Source organism: Alligator mississippiensis, chromosome 5 (assembly GCF_030867095.1).
Source record: "Alligator mississippiensis isolate rAllMis1 chromosome 5, rAllMis1, whole genome shotgun sequence".
In the NCBI taxonomy this organism is placed as follows: Eukaryota; Metazoa; Chordata; order Crocodylia; family Alligatoridae; genus Alligator; species Alligator mississippiensis.
This window is the reverse complement of record NC_081828.1, coordinates 38856626-38876926: the sequence shown is the minus strand read 5'-3', so window position 1 is coordinate 38876926 and position 20301 is coordinate 38856626. Positions and strand designations below refer to the sequence as shown.

The following is a 20301-nucleotide window of genomic DNA, read 5'->3' as shown; positions in this document are numbered from 1 at the left end:
CCTTTTTTGAAAATGGGGACCACATTAGCCCTTTTCCAGTCCTCCGGGACTTGGCCCATGCGCCACGAGCATTCGAATATTCCCGCCAGTGGCTCTGCAATGATGTCGGCCAGTGCCTTCAGCACCCTCGGATGGAGCCCATCCGGGCCTGCCAATTTAAAGGCATCCAGTTCTTCCAAGTGACTCTGCACCATCTCAGGATCTACGTATGGAAGTCTGGCGCCTTGCTGCTGCCTCTCTACAACCCCAGTGAGAGACTTGTCGTGCCCCTCACTTAGGAACACTGAGGCAAAGAACTCATTGAGGAGTTCAGCCTTGTCCCCCCTATCTGTCACCAATTGTTTCTGCCCATTTAGCAGTGGTCCTATTCCTCCCTGGGCCTTCCTTTTACTCCCAATATATCTAAAAAACAATTTCTTGTTGTCTTTTACTTGGGTTGCCATCCTCAGCTCCATGGTAGCTTTGGCCCGTCTAACTGCCTCCCTACAAGCATGAGCAGAGGAGGTATATTCATCTTTAGTGATCTCACCCTGTTTCCACTTTTTATGTGCTCCCCTTTTGGCCCTTAGGCTGCCCTGGATTTCTCTGGTCAGCCATGGAAGCCTTCTGGCCCCTTTCCCTTTTTTGCCTCGCTCAGGGATCGTCTTGCTTTGTGCCCAAAGGATCGTTTCCTTTAGACACAGCCACCCTTCTTGGGCTCCCATCCCATCAAAACTCCTACTCTGCAGTGCTTCCTTGACTAATCGCCTGAGTGCATTGAGATCAGCTTTCCTAAAGTCTAGCACTTTCACCCTACTAGTTACCTTACCCACTCGCCGTCTTATGTTGAATTCTATTATTAGGTGATCACTGTCTCCCAAATGGCTACCGATCTGGAGGTCCCCTATCATGTCATCTCCTGTTGCCAATACCAGATCCAGTATGGCATTCCCCCTAGTGGGACCATGCACCTCCTGTGTCAGGTGGAGGTCCTGTATACAGGTTAGAAACCTGCGTGAGCGATGGGACCTTGCTGTCTGCGTCTCCCAGCAGATGTCCGGGTAGTTTAGGTCCCCCATGACTACCGCCTCTTTAGCTTTTATGGTCTCCGAGAGCTGCCTCAGGAGCCCCGCATCTATTTCTTCCCCTTGGTGTGGGGGTCTGTAGCAGACCCCTACCACCAAATCCCTTTCTTCTTGCCCCCCATGTAGCCTAACCCACAATCCTTCTACTTCCTCAACCTCGGATTCTGTCTTGATGAGGGTTGATGTATATTGCTCACTGACATAAAGTGCAACCCCCCCTCCCCTTTCTTCCCCGACCTGTCCTTTCTATACAATCTATAGCCCTCAATATGTACCGCCCAGTCATGGGATGAATCCCACCAGGTCTCTGTTAGCCCCACTAAGTCATAGGTGTTTAGTGCAAGCAGGAGCGCTAATTCATCCTGCTTGTTCCCCATGCTCCTAGCATTAGTATATAGGCACTTGAGCCCTGCGACTGGTGCCTTTGCTGCCCCCCCGCTCCGAGTCCCAAGGGGCCCATTGTTTCTTACCTTCTTGTTTCTTACCTGTTCTGTAGTGCTGGCTACCCCATGGCTTTCAGGTTCCCAATGCTCTCTTTCTTCAGGCTGGGCTGTCCTTGTGGGTGCCACATGGTTTGGTGGTCCACAGCTTCCCCTGCCCTCGTACTCCCCTCCCCCCGACGAGCCTAGTTTAAAGCCCACCGGAGGAGCTCCGCCAACCTAGTAGAAAACACACGCTTACCTTTGGGGGACAGGTGAAGCCCATCCCAGCTGAGCATGTCCCTCGTCGTGACGTGCGGGTCATTGTCCAGGAAGCCGAAGCCTGCCTCGAGACACCACTGCCAAAGCCGCCAGTTGGTCTCTCGGATGCAGTTCTCCTGCCGTCTTCCTCGTCCGGTCACTGGTAGGATGGAAGAGAAAACCACCTGTGCACCGAACTCCTTCAGCACGCCACCCAGAGCACTGTAGTCCGCCATCACGTGATCGGGGGTTCTCCTGGCCGCATCATTAGTACCCACATGGACTAGGACCATGGGGTAATAATCGGTGGGCTTGATCCTGGCCTGGATTACCTCCGTCACATCCCGAATCTTTGCTCCAGGGAGGCAGCATACCTCTCGTGCCGAGGGGTCCTGGCGACAGATGGGTCCTTCCGTACCTCTCAGGATGGAGTCGCCTATGACGAGCACTCGTCGCCTCCTCCTCTGGGTCCTCGTGGATCTCTTGTTCTGTTTGGAGCGTGAAGAACGTGGTGTTTCTTCTTGCCCAAGGGTTTCCTCCTCCCCTTCCATCTCCTGCAGGGTTGCCAGGGCCTCGTACCTGTTCACCAGCCGGACTGGAGAAGCTGGTACCGGTTCGCTGCGAGCTGCTCCGGTCCTGGCTGTGACCGTCTGCCACTCTGCTGTGGAGGGTATTCCCCGGGGTGCTTCTTCCTTTGGTGCCTGGGCCTGCAGGGAAAAGAAATATCTGTCAATTTCATCCTCTACCTCCCTGATCCCCCTCAGCCTGCTAACCTCCTCCCGGAGCTCCCTCACCTGCGCCTCCAGAGCCCTAAGATGGGCACCTGCCGGACAGGTGTGGGGGCCCCCAATCTCTGCCCCCCTGGCCCTGCTGGGGATCCCCCACAGGCCAGGAGGTAGGGGGACATCAGCTCCCCCATGGGCTCGGTCTGGGTGGAGGCCTCAGACCTGCCCCAGGTAGCCTTGCCCCCCTGGGCAGAGGCCCTAGCAGCACTCCTCGTAGACACCATTCTATAAGCTGCTGTTTGTAGACCTGTGCGGTGTCTACGCCCTACCCCTACAGGAGTCCCACTCCTGGCCCTCCTGGCCCGCCCTCCGGCGCGAATGCCTGCGCAAACGCCAGCGTGCTCTTACTGGATAGGTACTGGAACCTGAGTATCCCAGTCTGTACCAGGGCTCTGGGCACCTCTGATGTAGCCTAACAATGCTCATGGTTTGTGCTGGTCTTATACCATACCTGGCATGGTCAGGGCTGGGCTTGGGCTACCAGATGCTCTTGCACTACAAATCATAGGTAACAATACTCTGCAGTGCAGCAGTTGGAGGTCACCCACCATAGAGTTGACTTCATTTGCTCATTTGCTCCAAACCCAGAGCAGCAGGGTCCTCGCAGCTTGGTTTCTCTGCTGGCTTGGCTGTGCCTGCAGAGCTGTGAGCAACCAGACAACCTCTGCAGCAGCCAGGACCTGAGATGAACCAAAACAGCCACTGGTCAGGCACAGTTCAAGGAGGGCATGGGCTGGAGTCCAAAGGAGGCAGAGATTTAGACAGAGGGCTGGAGCAGGGGAGATGGGTTAATGTCTGTCCCATGTAATTATTGTCTCTCTTTCAAAGCAGAGCAAAAATACCCCAAACCCTTCATCTCTGTGATCCCCAGCCAAGTGGTGTTTCTTGGGGGAGAAATCACCATCCTCTGTGAAGGTTTACACCATGACGTGAAGTTCTATCTGTACAAAGATGGAAGTACACCCTGGTCACAGCAGGAAGTACGTGGGAGGAACATGTCTGAATTCCCAATCACCAACATGAACCAGGAAGATGGAGGGAGCTACACCTGTGACTATCACCCCATAACAGCTAAGAACCACTGGTCGCATCTCAGTGACCCTGTGGAGCTGGTGGTAAGAGGTGAGGGGCCCAGCTCAACATCCCCAGTCTCTGCCTCACCCCTAGCCAGATCCTCAGCAGGTCTCCATGCTGAAGACTGATGCTCAGAATGTGGCTCCACCCTAAGTCCTGTAAGCCCTGGAAAGAAGATGTTCCTTGTCCAGGGCTTTCCCTGCTCCATATTTCCCTCTACACCCCAGGGGCAGGGGTCCTCCCAAGTGGGAATTACAGGGCAGGAAGAACTTTCTTAGGGCTATATATTGATTACAGAGTGAGGAGAAGATGTGTGTGGTATTATAGCACATGTATTTACTATAGGGCAGAGCTGCACAACCCTGCCCACAAGCCCACGTGGAAATCTGAACACAACCCAGGTGTCCTGACTCCCATCCTGGTGCTCAAACCAACCTACCCCATCCTGCCCAGAGCTATGAGTGGAGAACAGGAGTGCTGGAATTTGGTCTCCTTATTCTACTCTGTTTATTTAGCATAAGCAGTTTCGGTATATTGTTTCAACCACCTTAAGGCAATGTTATCACCAGTGTGAAGAGCTTGAAGGCCACCAGGTAGCATAGTAAATGGATATGAGTCAACAGTGTGGGACGTGGTTTGAACTTGTCCACAAGGGCATTTGTTGTCATTGCAAAGACCCCATTGCTATAGGTTTGAGGCACTGTGGCTCTGTCCAGTTCAAAAACGGTTGAGAAGTGCCCAATAATGACATGGCCAGTTAAATCCTGATTGACTAATTGTAGGATCAGAGATGATGTGGTGATTGGTTGGTGCTTGTGCTGACCATTCTTTGTGTGATCAAGTAAGTAAGGAAAAGTCAAATGGTTTTGAAAGGATGGATTATATTGGACATCTTGAAGGAACTAAGCTATTGGTGGGTGGAATAGGTCCCAATGCACTGGAAGCGTAGAATTACCATGAAATCTGGCTAGTAAATTTACTTAAGCATTTGTGTGACAGACATGAGGGGGAGCAATATTACTGAGGACTAGTAACCATGGGACTGGAGTGGGGCACAATGTGCCTAACACAAGACTTATTGTAACATGAAGCTGGGTGCCCACTAATTAGCTGTATGATGAACTAGCTCATGCAGGGGCACAATATTCTGCAAAAGAATAACACAGTGGGATGACAGATGAACACAGCATGGAGGTATTAGCACCCCAAATGGAGCCTGTGAGTTTGGCAAGTAGGTTCTACTCACTGAACACCAGAGACCTAAAAATACTGCCATTCTTATGCCCACTGCAGGTGTGTCTACACATGCATTTATGCCAGCTTTAATTTACTGGGAATAGGCTGGCACCTACACGTGTAGGCATTAAAGCACATTAATACTGTGCATGAACTGACTTGGGACTAAAGTTAGTCCCAAATCAGTCCACATACGCAGTGTTACTGTGCAGTAAGGTGTGTACACATGTGTTACTGTGCAGTAACTAATCAGGTGTAAATTTGATACCTGCATGATGCAGGTATCAAATTGATACTCAAGTTAGCATAAGTCACCATATTTTCTGTGCAGTATGGGAATGCACGTGTAGCTATGTGCCCGAACTGCGTAGTAATTTCAGTTACTGCACAGTAAATGCACATGTGTAGACATGCCCTGTGTGTAGCAAGTACTCAGTTCTCAACCCTATCACCAGCACAGCTGGCTCTGAGGTGTGTGTATATTCAGCAGATGGAGGTGTGAGTCATATGCAGGCAACCCAGCCTGTGCTAGATTTAGTCTGGCTAGCTCAGGTGCCTGCAGCAGTATAAGAGAGGCAGCATTGAGGTTGGTTGGGTGAGCTGCTGAAGCATGAGCCTAGGGCCCCCTTGGCTTGTGCAGCCTACACTGAAGTACCTGCCCCTGTGTCCTATCTACTACAGGTGCAGAGCAGGCTACAGTAAATCTAGAGACACTTCACCTGTCCTTACTGGGCCACTCTAATTAAAGCACCCCACCCCCAGAGCACATGTTAAAAAGCCCAACATGGCCTTCCTTGGGGTTGGGAAAGCAGAAACAGCCTAAGGAAAACACCTGGTTCAGCAAGAACTTTCATTTAACCCCATTATGTGATCACTTAACATGGGAAATGGGCATCAAATGGGGAGCACAGAGCAGTTAGAAGTAGTTCTTACAGACCAGGTAAAGGATGTCTGCTATAGTTTAAACTGATTCTGTCAAGAGAGTAGGACCACTCTGAAGAGAAGAGGGCCGTTACCACCTGAAGAGCATAAGGAGGCTGGTAGAGGGGACAGATAAGTATTAAGGAGCCAGAAAACTGTTGCCTGTGCTAAGTCCATGGTTTTTGTTGTGAAGTAAAATTCTGAATGTTTGTTCCCAGACCTGTCTTCTGAAGGTGTTGGCAGGTTTCCTTTGAATCTGAGGACTATGAAGTCAGAGATGAAGCATTTGCTCTGAGACAAGTGTTCTCCCCCTGGTATCAGGGGGGGTGTTGTCCTTTATCTTTTTTGTCTGCAGGAGTTTGTTTAGAAGTGTAGTTATGGGTTGGGTTATTTTCTCCATGTAGTGAGGGCATTTGGTGCACTGAAAGAAATGGATCATGTGTAAGAGGCACGTGCTAGGATCCCTGGTTCTGATGGTTTTGTCATCTTCTTCATTTTTGATCTGTTGACAAATTTTGCTTTTGTTGTTTAGTTGGGGTCTATTTTCATTTGTTTTTGTGTGATCAGTGGACAGATTGTTTATGGTGATGTTTGATTCTGGGGGTGTTGTTTGAGAGTGGGTGTATGGGACTGGGAATATTTCTTTCAAGGAGTGATCTTCTCCAAGTATAAATTGTAAATATGTAACAATCTTTCTCCTGGCTGGAATGAGACACAGCAACTAGGGGTGTGGTCAGTAGAGGTTCTCCTTTGGTGTAGTAGTAGGTTTGTGTGGGGTATTTGGGTGGTTCATTAAAAGCTGTGGGTGCTTCTCTAGTAAAGGGCCCTTGTTGTTTAAAGGGTAAAGGTGGCTTATAGACTGCTGAGTCAGATGTCACATGCTCTCCTTAAAGCAGATGTGGTGGTACCTGAAGGCCTGACTTTAGATTACAGCTTTTTTGGTGTGCTTGGAAGGATTAGTAATTTTGGAGTGATAAGTGGTATGGTCTGTGGTGGGGGTTTGGGTACAGTTTGTAGGATGCCATTTTGGTGTGCAGTACTGAACTTGGCATATTGTTGTAAGAGTATTCCAAAGAAAGGATGATGCCAGGGTGATAGTTTTTGAAGTTTTAGTGGAAATCGATAAACAAATCCAGGTGTTCAGGATCAATAGCAAAGATTCAGAAGTACACAGCATTTTTTTCTAAAATCTTTCTTCATAAACCACTTTCTTCAAGTTGGCATATTGGGGAGAATAGGAGGCATACTTTTTGGCCATTGTTTGGAGGAAGTGTCAACAGTTGAAGTTTCTTTGGGTAAACCTGATATCTTTTATTAGACCAACTAAAGAGTTGGAAACATTTTTCTTAGCGAGCTTTCAAGTTTAAAAACCCTTTGTCAGCATTAGGGGTCTGCGAAGCAGGTCCTATTTGATTCGGATTCAGCCCAAATCAGGGACAGTGATTCGATTCCTTCATTCAGACCACTGTCCCTGATTCAATTAGGCCGAATCTGAACCTGAAGATTCGATGCTGATTCAGAGAATCAGCGATTCAGAAACAGCTTTAAAAGTTCTTTCTACGTACCTTGAGGTAGCAAGCGCAGCTTGTGAATGCTGCAATGCTGGGGTGCATGAAGCGTCCCATAGGAGTGGGCCCCCCGCCTCCCTGGACATGCTCAGCAGCAAAACCAAAAGTGGACCAGAAGTACTTCCGGTCCATTTCCAGGTCTGCCGGGGAGCGTGCTGGGTGGGGGGGGGGGGGGCACTCGTCTCTGAGGTCCCTTCCAACCTTAATTTTATTATGCTTAAATACCCAGGACAAACCTACTACAACATAAAAAGTGTTTGCTGTCACTTTGCTGTCACATACCAGCCTAAATCACTGGAAAGACTATTAAACACCTACAACCTATACTGCAGAGAATTACACCTTAAATGACATATTCACAATCTGTTTACTCCCACTTTTCAAAAACTGCTGGAAAAAGCACTACCAAAAGCTCCTGAACCAAGAATCAACTGTGACTTATGAAACCATCAAATCCGTCCCACAGCATCCAGTAAGGGAAGCATTTGCCAGTCCACCTACCTCTCAAGAAGTCCACCAGGCAATAAAACAGATGAAGAATAACAAAACCTCTGGCCCTGATGGCATACCAACTGAGGTCTTCGAAGTTTGTGGGGAAAGTATGACCAGCAAGCTCCACACACAGTTTCTCAAAATCTGGAATGCTGCAGAAATTCCTGCTGACCTAAAGAATGCCAATATTGTCACCATTTTAAAAAGGGAAATAATTCTGACTGCTATTTCCTTCCTCTCCATGGCTGGGAAGATCCTTGCTCGAATTCTGTTGAACCAACTGCTCCTTTTTGCCAAGGAGGAAATCCTTCCTGAGTCTCCATGAAGATTCAGACCATGGAGAGGCACGATGGAGGTGATTTTTGCAGCCCAGCAGATCCAGGAAAAATGCCAAGGACAACACCAGAAATTGTACATGGCTTTTATTGATTTGACCAAAGCTTTCAGCTCTGTTAACCATGAGGCTCTATGGAAGATCTTATCAAAGTTTGGCTGCCCAAGGAAATTTATCACCATCCTAAGACTCCCTCATGACCAGATGCCTGCCTCCATCCTATGCAGTGGCTCTGCTACAAAGCCCTTTGCCATTTGAACTGGCATCAAGCAGAGCTGTGTGATTACACCAGTTTTGTTTTCCATCTTTCTTGCAGTCATCAAGATGTTCATTCATGACCATCTGCCACATGGCATCAGCATCGAGTACAGAATAGACAGGAACCTTTTCAGTCTCTCCCACCTTCATGCCAAAACCAAAGTTATTTTGGCCTCAATTGCAGAACTTCAGTATACTGATGACTGAGCCGTCATTGCACATACAGAGGAGAACCTACAAATGGCCCTTAACTGCTTCTCTCAAGCATACCAGTGCCTGGGACTGACCCTTCACATCAGAAAAACAAAAGTGCTTCACCAGCCTGCTCAGGGTTAGTCAACTCCTCTGGCAAAGATCCTCATAGATGGACAAAAGCTGGAGAATGTTGAACACTTCACATACCTTGGGCAGCTCTCTCTCAAAGAAGGCCAACATGGTTGAGGAGATCCCATATAGAAGCTGGTGTGCCAGTTCTGCCTTCAGAAGTCTGAATCATCATGTGTTCAACAATCACAACATCAGGACTCAAACAAAGCTCCTACTATATAAGGCTGTGGTAATCCCAAATCTTCTGTACATCTGTGAAGCCTGGGTGACCTATATGAACCACCTGAAAAGGCTGGAATGCCATCACCAGCACTACTTTTGGAAGATCCTTGGTATAAAGTGGGAGGATCATCACACAAATACCAGTGTCCTCACCAACGCTAATACCACCAGTATGGAAGTGCTGATTATTAATATCAGCTGCAGTGGACAGGGTACTGTGTGTGCATGCCTGATGTATGGCTACCAAAAGAACTGCTGTACTCCCAACTCAGCCAAGGACAAAGGACATGCAGGGAGAACAAGTGCTTCACAGACACCCTCAAGGCAAACATTAAGAAGTGTGGCACTGACACCACAAATTGGGAAAAACTACCCCAGGACAGGGCTACATGGTAAGAAAAGGTACATCTTACTTGGAGGAAAACCATCTTGCCCTGGAGGCAGAAAAACAACAAACAGAAGGAAGAGAAACAAGACAAAAAATCCATGGTCTGACCCTCCCTTTAACCACCACCTGTGGCATTTGACCTAGAATCTGTGGCTCTAGAATAGGCCTTCTTAGCCATCTACAGACTCATTTAGAACCCTTTACTTGACCCATGGGAATGATCATCCTCCACCATGAGGTCAACGACAACGTTGACTCCCACTTTTAATTAACATTATTGGGTTAAATGAAAGCGCATCCTAAGCTAAATACTAAGTGGAGCAAGTATCTGACTTTCCTAGACCCCAAGGAAGGGCATCCTGTAACCGAAAGTTTGTTTCACCTGTCCCCTGACTGTAAAGCTGGCATAAAACGATCTTGCTTCTTGCACATTCTCTGGACCATCCAGCTACAGCAGTATAACAGCACTTCAGACTGCAGAGAACCAGGGAACAAATGGGCTGCAGAGGCTGGACTCCTCTCTCTTCACTGGGGAGCTGAGATCTGGCCTTGCCCAGGGTGGGTTCGCTCTGTCTCTCTCATCTTAACCCTGGAAACTCTAGACCAGGTGAGCAATTATTTGGGCCCAAGGGCCACAGAGGGAGTTTTGATGAGCTGTGGTGGGCTGGGTCAGCACCCTCCCCTCCAAACAACTCACTGAAACTCCCTATGGGGCTTTGGGTGGTGGGGATGATGCATTCCCTGCCACCCTGCCCTATGGGCGGTGAATGCACATGGGGGGCTGCCTGCGAGCCAGCCAGGGGGTCGCGTGCAGCAGAGCTCGCCCCGTCGGGGCTGCCCCTGCTGCTCTCCACGTGGGGCCGAGCCCGGCCGGGATCCAGTACCCTGCTCCCACCGCACCCACCGGCCCAGCCGGTGCGCAGCTTCTGGCAGGGCTGTCCCCAGCGGGGCTGCAACCGGCCAGGCTCTCGTTGTCACCGGGAGGCGAAGGGAGCCCAGCAGCGCCCGCCGGCTATAGCCAGAACCTGTGCGCGGGCCGGGGCCGGGGCCGAGGGGGCTGTTCTGCTCCTCTTGTCTCCAGCCGCGGCTGCTGCCCCTGCCGCGCCGCTCCAGGCTGGCGGGAAGCTCCTGCCCAGCGCGTGGAGCTCCGGCTCCCAGCTGCCTTCACCCTGCTCCGCCTGCCAGGCGTGGAGCTGGGGGAAGGCGCCGGGAGCTGGAGGCTGAGCTCCACGAACTGGGCAGGAGCCACCCTGAGCAGCCGCAGCTGGAGACAAAGGGAGCAGAGCGGCAGCGGCCCCGGCCAACTCGCAGCTACTGACGGAGCTGCACCCAGCTGTGTGCTGCTGTGCTCGCCTCCAGAGGCCGCTCCTCCTCTTGCCCCTGCCCTGGGAGGAGCTTCAGCTCAGGGGCGCCGCCAGAGGGGAGCGGAGCAGCACCGGGAACAGCCCCGCTGGAAGCTGTGCGAGGCCGGGGCTGGCCGGATTGGACCCGTGGCCGTATTTTGCCCCCCTGCTGTAGCCCCTCAGGGAAGCACCCAGGGGGTTGTGCCCAGGGGCTGCCAGGACTGGGCAGGGGCTGGTCAGACAAGTGGGGACTGAGCACTGGGTCAGTGTCTCACAGCTGATTTCCTTCTCGCTGCAGAGCCCAGCCACCCAAAACCCAGCATCTCCCTGCGCCCCAGCAGACCGGTGACCCCAGGGGGAGCTGTTACCATCCGGTGCTGGGGTACACACCTACGGATGAAGTTTGCTCTGATCAGAGTGGGAAGCAGTTTCCCACCCCAGGACACCATCGGGTTTCAGGCTCAGTTTGTCATCCCCAGTGTGAGCACTGAGTACAGCGGGAGCTACAGCTGCTACTACCACAGCAAATCTGACCCGTTCACTGTGTCTGAGTCCAGCGACCCTGTGGAGCTGGTGGTGAGAGGTGAGCGGCACAATTCATCATCTGGCTCCCAGCCTCACCCATAGCCAGACCCCCTGGAGGGTGCTGGTGATGGGCGGGATGTTTCAAGCCAAGCTCTACCCTGTGGCCCAGCAGAGGGGATACCCAGTCAGGGACTGAGACACTGGGAGGGTTAGCATGTACCAGGGAGCAGCAGGTGCTGGAAGTTGAGGGAAGCTGTTTGTTCAGCCTTTGGTCAGCCCCTTTGTGCAAGTGCATTCAGGAGCCATGATCACACCCCATTTGCCCCAGTCTGTGTCCAGGGGGTGGTGAATGGGGCTGTAGGAGGAAGAAGAATGGATCTGTGATGTCAGGTGCTGGGTAGGATCCAGGAGGTCACACTGCAGTTCCTGGCTCAGTCGCAGACTGCCTGAGAGGGGAAGCAAATCACAGATTTCAGAAGTGCTCTTCAACTCTTGGGACCTCACAGTTGGGACATCTCTGATCACCTCCCTGAACTGAGGTACCTGCAGTTGGGGGAAAATGTGTGAATACTGCCTTGAGAATTAGAACTGGTTTTGCAACAGGTGTGAGCACTCAGGGCCTCACTGTGCCAGGTGCTGCATAAACACGCAGTGAACAGGTAGTCCTTGTCCCTCAGAGGCAAAGGACAGCTCATCTCCCCATGCCTGTTCTCACACTGTAGTGGGGGACCTGGGAGAGTGATTTTTCTGTGTCCATGCAGCTGGGGTTTGCTGTGCTGAGTGCCAGAAAGAGCCCCCAGGTCAGCGAGTCATTCCCTGTACAGGGAACTAAAGGAGATGGAGACCAACAATGTGCTAGTGATGATAGATAGAAATGCTGAGCAGGGGGCTGGTTTCTGCACCCCATTCCCTAGGCCATGTTCTGGGCCTCCATGGAAGTTCTGCAATCATGGAAGGAGCCTTTTCCCAGAGGACCCTGTCTTTGCCCTGTGGCTCAGCCTGGCAGGTGAGGTTGGGGCCGGATGACCGTGCAGGTCCATGTCTCACTGCCTCTCTCCCGCACACAGATTGCAGCTATCCCAGACCCAGAATTTCTCTCAGCTCCAGTTGGCCAATTGCTCTGGGTCGAGATGTCACCATCCGCTGTGCCTGTCAGTGTCAGCACCGGGACCTGAAGTTCTTCCTGCACAAGGCTGGAGCTCAGCAGATGCTGCAGCCTATGAAAACTATGGGGGAAGTGGCTGAGTTCTTCATCCCCAGCGTGACCTGGGAGCACAGAGGGAGCTACAGCTGCAGCTACCGCCCCCCAGGAGAACTATATGTCTTGTCATATTCCAGCAACCCTCTGGATATTGTAGTGACTGGTGAGGGTCCTGCCTGTCTGGGTCAGGATATTTGAGCCAGGCTCTGCCCTGAGCCCCTCCAGAGTTGACATCTCTCCAGGGAAGTGACTGAGTCACAGGGAAGTCCACATCTAGGGGAAAGAGCCACAGTCCCTGCAGATTCTGGATGGAGGGGGCAAGGGAGACCCCTGTACCCAGGGGAACTGCAGGGTAGGACTCCATTCCCAGAGGGCTGTTCCCTGGAGCTGCCCTTGCTCTTGGGGTATATGATATGAAGAGACACATTCCCAAGACACTGAGCACCCACCTAACCCCTCAAAATGACAGCAAAGAGAAGTACTGTATTGTAGGGAAAGGGGACAAACATTGAGTTGCTGCTTCAAGCCACTTGCCTCCATCCCTGACACTGTCTTTCTATCTGCTTAGGAGGAACTGATCAGACTGAGCCTAGATGGACACTGGCTCCAACAGATGAAGGGAGCACTGGGACAGGTACAGTGCTGGAGGGGTGGACTCTGTGGCTATGCAGATTACAGGACTCATTCCTAGCAGCCCAGCCAAGTGGGGCCATTCAAACCGCCTCCATTTACAATGCCATACTACAGCCCTGGGATCTAAACTTTCCTCCAGCAGGACACAAGCCAAGCTCAGAGTAGTAGGGGACTGGAAAGACACTTCACTTCACAGGGAGTAAACCCTACAGCTGCCACTGAGGGGAGCACTGGCACCTTCCTCTGAAGCAGTTGGTGTCCCAGAGTGGATATACTGGGGTAGATGGGCCTTGGACTCATCTGGCACAGTTGGTCTGTATGGTTGTACTGTGGCTCTGCTGCTCTGATCAGTTACTTAGTGATAATAAGGATGATAGAAGCTTATAGTCGAGGGGCATCAACTTTGCTGCATATGTATAGGAGAGGGGGCCAGGGCTGGACTGGCAGGGGCTGTGGGTCAGAAGAGAGGGGTACCAGCAGAGCTGCAAGAGGCAAGGACAGTGCTCAGTGCAACAGGACCCTGATCCCAGTGACACCTCGTAAGTGTTACCATTAGAAGCTGGACCAGCCAAGGCTCCAGTCCTTCAGCCCTTAATCCTGCAGCTGGCAGCTGGTGAGGTTAGGGTGAAGCAAACTGAGTCTGTCAGGTGCCCCTGGCCTTTCCCCTGCTCTCCACTACAGGCAGAGAGCTGGTATCTGCAGATCCTAGGGGAGAGGGGTGCCTCATATATGTCTGGGTTTTCACAGAGCAGTGATTCTTAACCTTTTTGGACTCATGGGACCTCTGGCTAGACTCAAGACCCCTCTTTGAAAATGCCAGCTCTTAGTTTTTACTTGTTTTTTGACTGCAGAAAAATAATAGAGCAATTCTTCTCTTGCAAAGAGCTCAGAAAAGCCACAGCACGACAAAATGTTTTCTAACACAACAGATTCCTAGTTGTAATCTGAGTTCATCTTGTGAATCATATTGGTGCACCCAATAGCACTAACAAATTTATAGCACCCTGCAGCACCCCTGAAAAGATCTCAAGGCACCCTAGGTTGCTGCAGCCACCTGGCTGAGAATCACTGGCTTAGAACCTGAAATAGCAGCTGGCAGAAGAGTAAACAGCTGTGTTTTTCCTAATAGGCATTAATACTGAAACCTAATGATGGCCATTTAAATGGCAACACTATTCACTCTCATTGGTAGGCCTATCAGGCGATGTAGTATCTCCCACAATCCCAAGCAGCCTTCCCTCCCCACACTCGCACATACTTCTCCACTGGCACACACAATGTGCCTGCCGGGTATTAACTTCAAGGGGCCAAGGAGGCTGGCTGGGGTGGTTCAACCCAACTGTGGAGATGCCTCCTTTCATGGGCAGTAATCCCTACAGCCATGGCTAAGGGGAGCCCTGACACCTTCCTCTGAAGCAACTGGCCTCCCAGAGAGGGCATACTGGGATAAACTGGCCCTTTGGACTCATCTGGCACAGCTGGTTTCTGTGGCTATTCTGTGGTTCTGCTGCTCTGATCTGTCACCTGGGGAACTCCTCATGACTCCCTGTCATTAGCAGTGACCTCTGCACATTGCTGTTATCCAGAATCCTGCCTGTACTGTTGTCTCTGGCCAGGACCCAGGGGTCTGTAGTGGGAATTGGAAGGGAGGGAAGAGGAGGGGAATGGACCAGATTCCACCAGTTACTGCCTTTCTTTAATAGACCCAGAAAGGAAGAATCCAACAGTATTGATCATCACGGGGGGCTGCACAGCTGCCTTCCTCCTCCTCCTCTTCATTTCCTTCCTCTTCTACAGAAAAATCCAAGAAAGTAAGTGCTTCTCCCTGGGAGGGAAGGATTAAATCTGCTGCTAAGCAAGGCTGAAACTGGCTTAAGTTTTGATTGGAGACTGGCAAGAAATCTACAGAAGAACTGGATGAGTACTGGGATACCCCAGTTGCCATGTCATGCCCCACCCCAAAGGCAGCTGCATCTCAGTGCTGGGTGAGGGGCCTCTGCATGCAGAGGGGTCCAGTTCAGACAGACTCCTGGAAGACTCTGCTTTATGTCTCTCTCTCTCTCTCTCTCTGCAGGGAAAAGTCAGGTGTCATCAAACCACACCAGGTACAAATCCACACTCCTAACTGTCCTTCAGCCTGCCTGCACTGAGAGCCAGAAGCTCTGGGCTTCTTCCCAGATGTGAGAGGGGAAATAAGGTCTCATGAGTTAGAGCAGGGGTGATTGGGAGCCACAGGACTCCTGTTCTAACCCAGCTTGGGAGGGTGGCAGCTGGTAAACTACAGCATGGAGTGGCAGGCAGGGGGAGTGTCTACCTGAGTGTGCAAGGAATCTCCTCATGCTTGTGGAGGCTGAGGGAGGTGGGGCTCATGGGAGCTCAGCTGGGAGACCTGGCTGCTCTGTGCATGCACCCAGGTCACTGCTGCTCCTTGCTGAATGAAATCTTCTGTTTCAGGCCTGGCATCTCGGAGGTTGCTCCAGACCCCATCTGTGAGTGACACAGAGAGAAATGGGTGCAGGGTTTCTGGGGCCCAGGGCTGACACCCTCAGTAAGGGGTAGGGCTTGTAGGGGTTTGCCTACATGGGCAGAGCCTGATTAGCAGCTCCTGTGGGCAAGAGTAGGGTGGTTATACCAGGGTCCTGGGTACCTTGTGGCCCTATTAGCTGAGCTCTTTGCCCTGTGCCAGGGGCTGCATTCAGCCATCTTCCCTCCTACCATCCTCTATGCTAGGAACCCCTGACTCCCTCCCCCCATCACCTGCCAGGGCCTCAGTGTTTTCCTCATTTTATTTTTCTGCCAGAGACACACGAGTCGGGGAAGGAGAAAGAATCAGAATCACATACTCCTGAGTCCCAGCCCCCTTGCTTTATCCCACTCTACTCTGCTCCCCTTCCAGATTTAGGACAGAACTCTGGAGTTCTGACTTAAGTCTCCTGCTGTCTAACCCATCAGACTCCATTCCTCTCCTACCTCTTCCCTCTTCCCTTGTGCCTCAGTTTACCCATCTGGATCATGGGTCTAATGACACACCCTAGCTTTAGGGAATGAGAGCAGGCTGCAAAGAGCTAGGAACTCTCAGGAAGGGAAGATGTCTGGGTCAGTTGATTCTTGTGTGAGCTGGCGTGAGGTTAGGCTGCCTAGACTCACCTGTTCTTCCTGTTCCAGACTCCTCTGTGGATGACAGAGAAGAGCAGTGCACTCTGGTATGTGACCTACCCTGCCCAGCCCCTCACCCTGACACCCCCAGCACCCCAGCTTCTGCTCTGGTAGTTGGGGTAGGGGTGGGGTGACCGTGAGCAACGCTAGGCTCCAAGGAACTGCAGCTGAGAGCCCAGACTGCTCTGTGTATGTGCATGTATGTGCATACGTAAGACGGTCACTGCTTCCTCTTCTTGGAAATAACACAACCACATGTATTTAAGAACAGGATTGCTCTGCTGAGCAGAGTGCATCAGAGCTCCTTTTGTAGATAGGTAATATGCATGGGTCACATGGGCCTCTTAGCGCGCGCACACACACACACACACACACACCCCCCCCCCCGGCCCTTTCCAACAGAGGTCCATATTACAGAGTCCAACTATATGTATGTGTGTTTTACCCACAAAATGCACTGAATCTGAGTGTGTGCACAGTATTTCAGTGTGACTAGGGGGATTTGTGACTTTGCATCAATGGGTATTGCAGTCTATGTGTAAAGTGTGACACTGCATGTGTGTGTGTGCACCCACACTGGCAGTGTGTGTTTGATATGTGGGGGTTATATGCACACATACCACACTGCAGTGACACTCTCTCCACCTGTCTCTCCCCTCCCAGCCCCAGATGGACCCTGATCCCAATGCTGATGGCATCACCTACACTGAGCTGAACCATGAGGCACTGAACAAGCAGTGGTACCCCACCCTTGCCATTGTTGAGCCCAGCCTCTATGCTGCAGTCAGTGTGAGACCAGGGGTCCATCAGTGACAGCCCTCAACTCACCAAGTGTGAGCCCAGGGAGAGACATCTCTGGAATAGAGGCACGAAGGTGTATGCCCACCAAGGTCATTCACCTATAGAGGATGCGCTGTAGCATGGACTCTGCTTACATGGAACATTTTCTGGGACCCCTCCACCCTTCCCAGACCTGCACAAGGGAGCAGGTGGGGTAGAGGGAAGGGGAGGTGGGAAGGGGATCTTCCTAAGCCTCTTTGTATATAACTTGGTAGCCTGCTTAACCTCTAGTTTTATAATAAACACAGGATCACCCAAACCCAGCTTCCCTGGGGGCCTGATACAGCCATGCCCCTATACTGGGTTGGGGATTACCCCAGCAAAGTGTACTGCAATGGGGTTTCCCTACTACATCTTTAGTACTCCACTGACAGGCATTCTCCCTGCAGTTAACTCTTACGTACCATGGCCTGGGCTCGTTTCCATGCTTCTTTCCCCACCTTGTACCCAGGCTTCCTGGCTAATTTTTGCTTCATCTTGGGGCCATACAGATTCACAACCTGGTTATGGGCTGATCTACCCCTTTGGGGGCCACAGGCACCTGGTAAGAATTTGCAGTGGCAAGCATCAGCTTCTACCTTTGCCCATTAATCCAGCACTGGTCAGATAAGCCCCCACCCTGCTCACACGGGATCCTGAGTCACCTTTCCCCATGAGCTCCCACATCTCTGCCCTCCTGAGCCCCAGGCAGCTCTGCCCCTGGATCCCAGTCAGTTCTCCTCCCCCTTGATCACAAAAGATGCCACACTGCTGAACTCATCAGGGCTGGTAGCTGTCCATTGTGAATGTGCGGTGCCCATTCTTTTACAACAGCATAAAAAAGACATCACAGCCAGGACCAGATCCAGGGGACCTGCACTGGTGCACTTGCACCCCCCTTTAATTCCTGCTCCACCCAAAGTTTAAAACCAATACTTGGCAGTTGCAGCAGCATTTCTAGTCAAGCAGCAGTGATGGAGTCAATTAACGTCATGGCTCACTATATTCCATCTAATTCCTTCTAAACTCTTCACCCCACAGGTGTTAACAACCCTCTCTCTGTTTTTAATGGTCTGAATGTTCCACTAATCAACCTATTCCTTCTTCAGCAATTCTGCCGTCTGCTAGGAGCTACATTATCAGGAGCAGATACTTCGCCCTGCAGCCTGTTTTTAACTCTAACTAAAAACATTAACTTTAGACCAGGCTTTAAACTGAGCCCCCTGGGGGATGAGGAGAGTACCACCACTGCAAGCCCACTGGGCAGTTTTTGTAAACCCAGCAGGCTAAGGCACTCAAGGGAACCCACGCCTACCCTAGCCCCAGAGCGATCTGTAGGAAAGGCAAGGGCCCCCAGTGGGTCACTTATGTGCCTGTACACCAATGCCAGGATCCTGGGGAACAAACAGAAGGAACTGGTCCTTCTGCTAAACCAGAAGAATTACGAAGTCATAGGGATAACATAAACCTGGTGGGACTCTACCTATGACTGGGCCACAGGTATAGATGGCTATACCTTGTATAGGAGAGATTGTGTGGGCAAAAGGGGCAGGGGAGGGGGTAGCTCTCTATGTCAAGGAAAGTTACACATCCCTGCAAGCTGACATTGGCACCCAGGGGGGATGATTGGAGACTCTCTGGGTCAAAATCCAAGGTAAACGAGGCATAGAGGACACAATGGTGGGGGTCTACTACAGACCTCTCCTAGCCAGGATCAAGAGCTTGACCAGGAATTTGCCACGGAACTTGCTGAGGCTGCACACTCCCAATACATGGTTGTCATGGGAGATTTCAACTACCCTGACATCTTGTGGGAAGAGCGCTCAGCCACATCCAAATGGTTGCAAAGCTTCCTCATGTGTGGATAAGCTCTATCTGACTCAAGAAGCCTACTGACCGACAAGAGGCAAATTGCTGCTCAACCTGGTACTGGCAATGGGTGATGACTTAATCAGCAACCTTAGGATCAAAGGGAAGCTGGGAGACAGCAACCATGAGCTGATCACCTTCACCATCTGCCATAAAGCAGGCAAGTCAGTCAGCAAAGCAAAAGTCCTCTACTTCAGGAAAGCTGACTTTGACAAGCTCAGGAGGCTTGTTGGTAAGGCCCTAAGGGACCGTGACCCAAAGGGGAGGGGTGTTCAGGAAGAGTGGTTGCTCCTCAAGGGAGCGATCCTGAAAGCACAAGCAATGTCTATCCTGTCTTGGAGGAAAGGTAGCAAAAGGGCACAGCAGTCCCCTTGGCTCTGCAGGGAACTAGTGGACCTCCTGCATCTAAATGGAAAGGCCTAGAATGGATGGAAGGCTGGATCCAACCCAAAGGAGGAGTACTCTGCACTGGTCCGAACCTGTAGGGAGTGAACCAGGAAAGCCAAGGCTGCTACTGAACTCCAACTGGCTACATGTATCAAGGACAATAAAAAGTCCTTTTTTAGATATGTGGGGAGCTGGAGGAAAAGCGAAGGTAACATTGGACCTCTGCTAAACCATATGGGGCAACTGACAACCAACACCCAGGAAAAAGCCAACCTGCTCAGCAGGTATTTTGCATTGGTTTTTCACCAGCCCCAAGGGACGGCCCTGCCCAATACGGTGTGGGATGGCCAGGGCGAGGGAGGCAGAAGAAGGAGAACATCAGGAACCTGCAATCCATGGGATGTCCAGCAGTACAGCACAGGTAAGCAATAAGCAGGTAAGCAATAAGGGGCCCATTGGGCAACAGAGCTGGGGGGCAACAAAAGTGCCAGTCACAAGGCTCAAGTGCCTATACACTAATGCTTGGAGCATGGGGAACAAGCGGATGAACTAGCACTCCTGCTTACAGAAAACACTTAGGACTTAGTGGGGTTGACAGAAACTTGGTGGGACTCTACCCATGACTGGGCGGTACACATTGAGGGCTATAAGCTGTACAGAAAGGATAGAGTAGGGAAGAGAGGGGGAGGGGTTGCACTCTATGTCAAGGAGCATTATACATTGACCCTTATCAAAATGGAATTGGAGGAGGAGAAAGTAGAAGGATTGTGGGTTAGGATACATGGAGGTCAAGGGGAGATGGATTTGGTGATAGGGGTCTGCTACACACTCCCACACCAAGGCAAAGAACTAGATTTGGAACTCCTGAGGCAGCTCTCAGAGACCATAAAGACTAGGGAAGTGGTAGTCATGGGGGACCTAAACTACCCTGACATCTCCGGGAGACACAGACAGCAAATTCCCACCGTTCACAAAGGTTCCTATCCTGTGTGCAAGACCTCCACCTGATGCAGGAGGTA

At 51.3% G+C, this 20301-nt stretch overlaps 1 protein-coding gene and 1 long non-coding RNA gene across 2 annotated transcripts in view; both read left to right on the top strand.

The window, feature by feature from the left end:
• Positions 1 to 3524: 3524 nt before the first annotated feature.
• The window catches only part of LOC102575945 (immunoglobulin superfamily member 1), a 31560-nt gene continuing 14783 nt past the window's right edge, over positions 3525 to 20301 (top strand). Inside the window, exons 1-8 of the mRNA XM_059727651.1 lie at positions 3525 to 3644; positions 10960 to 11275; positions 12285 to 12581; positions 12987 to 13052; positions 14755 to 14862; positions 15126 to 15233; positions 16217 to 16254; positions 16871 to 16996. Coding sequence (XP_059583634.1) covers positions 3525 to 3644; positions 10960 to 11275; positions 12285 to 12581; positions 12987 to 13052; positions 14755 to 14862; positions 15126 to 15233; positions 16217 to 16254; positions 16871 to 16996 — 1179 coding nt within the window. The remainder of the gene's footprint in view (positions 3645 to 10959; positions 11276 to 12284; positions 12582 to 12986; positions 13053 to 14754; positions 14863 to 15125; positions 15234 to 16216; positions 16255 to 16870; positions 16997 to 20301) is intronic.
• Positions 15503 to 18558, top strand: LOC132250777 (uncharacterized). The gene is made up of 3 exons (XR_009462393.1): positions 15503 to 15540; positions 16217 to 16254; positions 16871 to 18558. It is a non-coding gene; the product is annotated as an uncharacterized LOC132250777 (long non-coding RNA).